Below are 8372 nucleotides of genomic sequence, written 5' to 3'. Positions count from 1 at the left end.
ACTTCTGGGGGAGAGATTTTCTAATGTCTTATTTCATCATTTTCACTGATTACTATTTCTGTTTAAAACAGCTTCATTTGTATACAAAGAAAGTAAATGCAACCAGAAAAAGGCATCTTTACCCCCCAAATTTCATTTCAACTGCATTTTGATGCAGAGTGGTATAAAGAGAGAGAGAGAAATAAAAGCAAAAGTGATTCTCGTCCAGGTGCATCACTAAGCAGTTCAGGGGTGGTTCTAAAACCACAGATTTCTGTCAGGATTCTCTCTTCCATTCTGAGAAAACGGTTTCCAAATTATATTTTTTGGTTTCACTCTGAGATCGCTTCTCAACAGTCCATAAATACCCATAGCCGGTTCTGCCAGCATTTTTGGTTTGCAGATTATGCGTTTAACGAGACAAAACATAGCAACACAAACATTTAAATTGCCCCCATGTTTTACAACCTCAAGTGCTGTATTTTATATAAAGGCCACAAAATGAATATGGTTATTGGTGAAAATTGGATATACCCCAAGGACTCTGCATGCTGAACTTGAGAATGGAGCAGACTGGGAAACCAAAAGCATCCGCTGAGAAAGGTGGGTAAGGAGTCAACTCCTCAGAGCAGTTAACATGTTCATTCCTACAGTCTGGACATTAGCCAAGGGAAAGGGGGATTATATTTTTTTTCATTTGGGAAGTCTGATTTCCAATATTACTTGGATATGAGTAACACAATTTTTGTTACATAGGAAAGAAGCAATTTGTATGAGGGAGTCAAGCAAAAATAGTTTTAAAATATTGCTATGTGCTAGAATCTTTTTTTGTTTGTTTGTTTTATTTTGTTTAGGTTTTTTTGTGTGTGTGTGCTTTTGGGTTTTTGGGGGGAGGTTCTATTTATCATGTGCCTACAAGTTTTATTTTTAAAATACAGCAAAACATGTTTGATGTTCCTCAAAATGCTTCTCTAAAGATCAGTGTTCAATGCAAGGGCCACTTGGCATAATTACATAGTGTTTACTTCAGTCAGGAAAGTAAGACATTGCTTTGCTATGCCTGCCTGCAAAGCCATTTATTAAACTTCCTCGTGGTAATATTTCACCTTATTTCATTCATGTGCAATAATAATTATTTACAAAACTCTTTTAAAACCTTAGCAAATGATTAAGAATATGCCAGTAAAACCAAAGCAATTGTCAAGGAGTAGATCTATATTAAACAAGCTGATTTTTAATAGATAAGCCTGAAACATATTTTTTAGGATAATTCTTGCAAACAGCAATACTTTGGTTTGCCAGTTACTGGTCACTAGATTACACTTCCCCTTCTAACAGCTTTGAGCTCTATACTAGGAAGGGTACCAGATGCCCAGAGACTGAGTTGTCCTTCTGTAGGTCAATCCTTCGTGTTTGTAACTAATGGCTAAGTAATACACGAAATAACATTGTTAAATTTATTTTGCTAGGGAATAATAATAACAACAGCTTTTCTTATATTTCCGGTTTTGCCCAGGGACAGTGTCAGTTACTTCATACATGCATTACCTACTTCAATATTAAAAACAACAGAATGTGGGAATATTGCAAAATTCTCTTCTAAACTCGAGCTAATCAGATGAACACAAAATTTCCTGCTAAGTGTGTAGTCTGTAAAATAATCATAATATAATTTGTATTTCTGTCCTAACACTCTGCAAATGAAATGGAGTCCCTTAGAAAACATTTATAGGTACCTTTTATATATCATGACGTAAGCTCAGCTAATTGATGGGACCTATGAAGAATTAAATCATTAGAATTAATGATAAGCCACACTTGAAACCTTTTAGAAATAAATTGTGCTGATCAAGTGACAGAAATAATGCTTCTTGAAACAAAAAAAAATATATAAACGTCAATTCCTTAATTATGGCATTTGTGAGGCCATTAAGAACTCAATGTTTAAAAATCCCTTACTATTTTGCCACTTGCCGAATCACTACTAAATTAGCAGAATAACAAAAATAGCTAAGACAAATTGAGTGCTTAGCATGGTTCAGATGATGTGCAAAGCCAGCCCCAAGTATTATCTTATTTAATACTCACAACAAACTCATGAAGCGAAGACTGTTCTCCCATCCGATGGAAGAGGAACCATCTATCAGAAAGATTAAGGAACTTGGCACAGTGTGGACCAGGAACCTGGTATTTCTGTTTCAAAAACCATCATTCTCTGAGCTGTTTGCGGTCTTCCTTCAGTAAAGAAATTCTCCATGTCTTCTACAGAAAATAAAAACAAGTAAAACCAACAGAAAATTCAGAATATGTTATATATTGCCAGGTAAAAATATGGTCTACCTTTATCAGTCCTTATCAATCAATATTAAATAAACATGAGTTAATTGATTATTGATAGTTTGGAAAGAATTCACTTTCTCAAGAGTCTGAAGATAGACTGCTTCACTGATGACACAACTTTAAATATTCCAGACTAAATTAGCCAGCTAAAGTAAAATAGACATGTTTTGAAGCCTATGGAGCTACAGAAGTTCAGCCTCACAATACATTACTGTAGAACCCAGATTAACTGAAGTTCAGGTTCCCTTTTAACCCCACTTAATTACCCTCAGAAGAATTATCTTCGTTGTGCTCATGACATCTAAGGGACCTTGTGATTCTTCAACAAGAAACTATATTTGGTTTATTTATTTTTAACATTTTCTTTGTTTATTTGAGAGAAAGCGCACACTCAAGTGGCAGCTGAGAGGCAGAGAGAGAGAGGGAGAAGCAGACTTCCTGCTGAGCAGGGAACCCAACCGGATCCCAGCACTCTGGGATCTTGACCTGAGCTGATGGCATACCCGAGGTCTGTTTCTCAGGTGCCCCGAGAAATTGTATTTCAAAAATGAGAACTAATTTTTTGAAGATTATGAGTTGCAAGCCACCCATTCGATCAGACCCATGCCATCAATTCTTTTACTTCTTTTTTTAAAATTTTTTATTTTTTTATAAACATACAAGGTATTTTTATCCCCAGGGGTACAGGTCTGTGAATCGCCAGGTTTACACACTTCACAGCACTCACCATAGCACATACCCTCCCCAGTGTCCATAACTCCACCCCCCTCTCCCGCCCGCCCTCCCCCCAGCAACCCTCAGTTAATTCTTCTACTTTTTGATACCTAAAGAAACCATGTAACCCAAGGTGGACTTTTAATATTTATGTATTTCAACCTAAAAAGGATAACCTGTTTGAACTTCTTAGAGTTGTGTTTCTCACAGATAGCATTAAGGATTTCTGACTCATTACTTTTGTTTGGTTCAATGTTTCCGTAAACTTAAGGACTCATGGAAAAGATAAAGCTATGCCTTTCAAAGAAACCGCTGCCATCTCCCACTGATCGAAAGAAGTTTGACCATGACTTTGCCATCTCCACTTCCTTTCACGGGGTGCACAACATTGTTCGCAACCAGAGCAAACTTCGCAAGCTGATCTGGTTGGTGGTAGTCGTGGGCTCAGTCTCACTCGTTGTATGGCAGATCTACAGTCGCCTGGTCAACTACTTCACATGGCCCACCACGACGTCGATAGAGGTTCAGTATGTGGAAAAGATCGACTTCCCAGCTGTGACGTTTTGCAATTTAAACAGGTAAAAATTCTTCTTTAAGTAGTAGTAAGTCTCTATAACATTGTTCACATAACCTTTCTTGTGTCACTGAAAATAGTTTTATCACGTGATAGTTAATGTACTTAAACCCATCAAGTTCTTAAATTATACCTAAAAACCCAAATATAGAAGGGTAAAGAAGCTTATCTGGTTTCTTCTTTCTTTTCTTCCATCTTTCTTTCTGTAATTATTTACTAGACATCACACCAAACCCTGTGGCTAGATCAATGTAAAAGTCTGGATCCTTGCACTTAAAGAGTTTGTTAATTAGCAAAAAAAAAAAAAAAAAAAAAAGAGAGAGAGAGAGAGAGAGAGAGAGAGAAGCCTATACAATCCCAGTGCAACACGGATGGTCGTTGCTCTGAAAGCACAAGTGCCAGGCTGTGGCAGGGATGTCATGGAAGTCCGAGTATCAAGGATGCCCTAGACATGTGCTTAACAGCAGTCTAGATGGAGATGAGGAAGAACCTGAAGAGAGAACAACTGTACAAAAGTAATTTGGAGACAGGGAATGTTCCAATGCATTTGTGACGAGACCCTTAATGTAACAGAGGCAGGCCAGCTTCACAGACCTGGGAGCTGTGCAGTCACACAGGGCCCTGAGCTCAGGACACTTGGCATAATGTTCTGCTATTCTTGAGTCCTTAACTACAACTTCCTCCAGAAAATAGCAATTCAACAACTACACTAAGTCTCCTGTAGTAGCTTAGCTGCTCCCCTTGAGGCCTTCCAGAGAAAACCCTATATTTGCCTATGGATGAGCCTGAAAGGTCACATGTAGGATTTTTTTGCTTTGGGGGGGGGGGGTAATTTCCTAAGAACCACTCCTGATCAATACTCTGAGCTTCAACTTTTATATGTATAAACTATAACTATATAATATTATATAGTTGTTTGCTTTTACATTAGATGAGATAACATATACACCATTTTGTCTCATTCCTGGGATCTTCCTCGGACAGGTGTTCCATATGTATTGGATATTATATCGCATTTGGGTGACTGCTAGATATGTGACAAGGTGTGTATCAAGGTCCCAAAGAGTAAAAGCAAATCAACCCCACTCCCCACCCTGGAGATTTTCAGTACTATTGCCTATGTTAAATGGTCTGTGTTCTAATACAAGCAAAGATTAGTTGAAGAGATCTGTTATTAAAATAAAATGTATATACTATTTTGAGAATGGTAGTATGGATAAAGCAATCATTAAGGGGTAAATCTTCAAAGTATGAAGAACTCCTGTACCTCAAAAGCAAACAAACAAAAATCTCCATAAAACTGAATGACCCAATTTAAAAATGTACTAGGGATTAGAATAGACATTTCTTCAGAGAAGATATACGAATGGTCAGCAGGTTTATGAAAAAAAATTCTCAATGTCACTAAACATCAGAGAAATGCAAACAAACACCACAATTAGATATCACCTGTCAGGATGGCTATTACTAAAATGGATAAACAAATAAAAACAAACAAGCAAAAACACCAAAAATCACAAAACAACAATAAAAACAAAGACAGCAAGTATGGGTGAGGATGTGAAGAAACTGTAATCTTCATACACTGTTGGTGGGAATGCACAAGGGAGTACCCACTATGGAAAACAGTGCAGAGGTTTCTCAAAGAATTAAAAATAGATTTACCATACGGTAAACAATTTCACTTCTGAGTATACATCCAAAAGAATTTAAAACAAGATATCAAAGAGATACTAATATTCCCATACCAATTGCAAAAGTATTCATAATACCTAAAATGTGGAAACAATCTAAATGCCCAGTGATAGATAAGTGGATAAACAAAATGTTTTGTGTGCATACACTGATACATTATTCAGTCTTAAAGAAGAAGGAAGTTCTGCAATGAGAAACGCATGGATACACCTTGAGGACACTACGCTAAATGAAATCAGCCAGTCACAGAAGGGCAAATACTACATGTTTCCACTTTTGTGATGTGTCTGAAATAATCAAATTCATAGAACGAAAGAGTAGAATGGTGGTTGCCAAGGACTGAGGAAAAGGGAACAGAAATGGGGAGTTAGAAATCATTATGCATAAAGTTTATATGACTATACAAGATGAAGAAGCTTTAGAGACCTGCTGGGCAGCATTGTACCTATAATCAGCAATACTGTTTGTTACACTTAGATTTGTTAAGGGAGTAGATTTCATGTTGAGTGTTCCTACCACATGAAAGAAAGAAGAAAGTTTTTTTTTAATTATATAAAAAGCTTCTGCACAGCAAAGGAAACAGTCAACAAAACAAAGAAGCAACCCACAGAATGAGAGAAGATATTCGTAAATGGCACTACAGACAAAGGACTGACATCCAAGATCTATAAAGAACTCCTCAAACTCTACACTCAAAAAACAGATAATCACATCAAAAAATGGGCATAAGACATGAATGGACACTTTTCCAAAGAAGACATACAAATGGCTAATAGACACGTGAAAAATTGTTCATTCATCAAAACACATTGAAATACCACCTTACACCAGTTAGAATGGCCAAAATCAACAAGACAGAAAACAACAAGTGTTGGAGAGGATGTGGAGAAAGGGGAACCCTCTTACACTGTTGGTGGGAATGCATATTGGTGCAGCCACTTTGGAAAACAGTGTTGGGATTCCTTAAGAAATTAAAAACAGAGCTACCCTATGACCCTGAAATTGCACGACTGGGTATTTACCCCAAAGATACAGATGTAGTGAAAAGAAGGGTCATCTGTGCCCCAATGTTCACAGCAGCAATGGCCACAGTTGCCAAACAGTGGAAAGAGCCAAGATGCCCTACTATAGCTTTTCTCAATTCAGAAAGTCCTAGCAAGGGCCCAAACACCTTGTGTCTAACGCCAAGCTTCACCCTAATCAGAATATGTGCATGATAAAGCAAGAAAAATTTAAGGAAACTTGATTAATTCTTAGAGTCTTTTCTGAAGTAAGGTACAATTTAATTGTGTATGGGTCTATGAGAAGCCCTGAGTTCAACGGACACCAGAATGCATTATTTAGGCTAGGATTTGATGGGTGACAGGTAAAATGTCTATCATAAATGGGAAAAGCAAAATTGTGAATGTAGTCTCTTTTTGAAACTTAGGTGAAAGTTGAAGATCTGGAAATTTATTCTCTTAAAATTGTCTGTGCATGCGTATCCTCAGGTCTATACACATCCCAATTTTAACACCATCATTCTAAATTGCATTGCCTCCAATTCACATGAGAGGAAGTAATGTGTACCATTGCAGTTTTCTTAAAGTTACTAGTTAGGGACTGAAAAAGACGTCTACTATTTGCTCTTAATGTGTGTACTCTTGCTAAACTATCTTATTAGCAGGAATCAATACCTGAGTTGAGGAAATTTTGCCAAAGGATCTCAGATTATTAGGAAAGATTTAATTTTTTTAAGATTTTATTTATTCATTTGACAGAGAAAGGGGGAACACAAGCAGGAGGAGTGGGAGAGGGAGAAGCAGGACTCCCACTGAGCAGGGAGCCTGGTGCAGGCCTCAATCACAGGACCCTGGGATCATGACCTGAGCCAAAGGCAGACGTCCAACAACTGAGCCACCCAGGTGCTCAGGAAGGGTTTACTTTCTACCATGGGTACCAGGGGCCAGTGCAATATATATGACAGCCTAGAGTAGATAATTTTCGTAACATTCCCTTCCTTTATATAAAAAAATTATTTTCAGTTACAATTATGAAATTAAACATACAGCAATAATAGCCTATATGTATTTGTTCTAAATTTTTAATTAAGTAAATATAGTACAAAAATAGGAAAGAAATAATGCACTGATAATTTTTAACATTCATGTATTTTTGAAATAAAAGGAAAGATCTTTATTTTGGATCTGTCAGTGTGATGAATAATTATAGCACTGTAGCTTCCATTTTTTAGCCTTTTGCAAATTTGTCAATGGTTTCATCAAAATTGCCTTCTTTATATATTCTTGTTCAATATTCAACACAGCTGGACTTGTTGGTATTGTTTCATTCGCATTTTACTGAAAAATACTTATGAATTTTAAGCTTGAAAATTTCTTTCCCACAAAACAATGACTTGAACTCATCAGGATACATTTGCCAGAGATTTATAGAAATCACACCTCACAGTACATTCCAGGAATTTCAAGACTGCTTTTGGTTTTGTTCCTGTGGGACCTATTCTAGTGACACTCAGATGTTCCTGTGTCAAACATGTTCACTAAACTATCTTCAGCATAAAATTAATCACGGATTTCCATTATACTATATTTGGGGGAAAAAAACACACCTCTGAAATTTGTTTTCTTTTACTAAACACAGAAATAAAATAAATAAAGAGTAAAACCAGAAATAATGATGGGATAGAGTGAATACGGATGTTATTTAAGCTATTGTATTAGAATGAATAACTTGAGTTCTGTTTATCTTCACAGTAGTCACTGTGCTTCTTTGTTTATTCCAAACCTATTGCTTAAATATGAGGTAAGGGATTTTAAAGGTTTTAATTATTTATTTGACAGAGAGATAAAGAGAGCACAAGTAGGCAGAGTGGCAGGCACAGGGAGAAGGAGAAGCAGGCTCCCCGCTGAGCAGGGACTCCAATGCGTGGCTCCATTCCAGGACCCTGGGAACATGAGCAGAGCTGAAGGCAGCTGCTTAACTGACTGAGCCACACTGGGGTCCCAAGGATTTTAAATAAAAGATAAAATCATGACTCTTATACAAATATGAAATGGACATGTGTCAAAGA

At 36.9% G+C, this 8372-nt stretch overlaps 1 protein-coding gene across 2 annotated transcripts in view; it reads left to right on the top strand.

Moving 5' to 3' along the window:
* Positions 1-501: 501 nt before the first annotated feature.
* ASIC5 (acid sensing ion channel subunit family member 5) overlaps positions 502-8372 on the top strand; it is a 30783-nt gene continuing 22912 nt past the window's right edge. For both annotated transcript variants that reach the window (XM_045998073.1, XM_045998071.1), the window contains exons 1-2: positions 502-582; positions 3305-3611. In XM_045998073.1, the coding sequence (XP_045854029.1) occupies positions 528-582; positions 3305-3611 (362 nt within the window). In that variant the 5' untranslated portion in view covers positions 502-527. The remainder of the gene's footprint in view (positions 583-3304; positions 3612-8372) is intronic.

This window comes from Meles meles, chromosome 2, assembly GCF_922984935.1.
Source record: "Meles meles chromosome 2, mMelMel3.1 paternal haplotype, whole genome shotgun sequence".
NCBI classification, from domain to species: domain Eukaryota; kingdom Metazoa; phylum Chordata; class Mammalia; order Carnivora; family Mustelidae; genus Meles; species Meles meles.
This window is presented reverse-complemented; position numbering and strand designations above follow the sequence as displayed.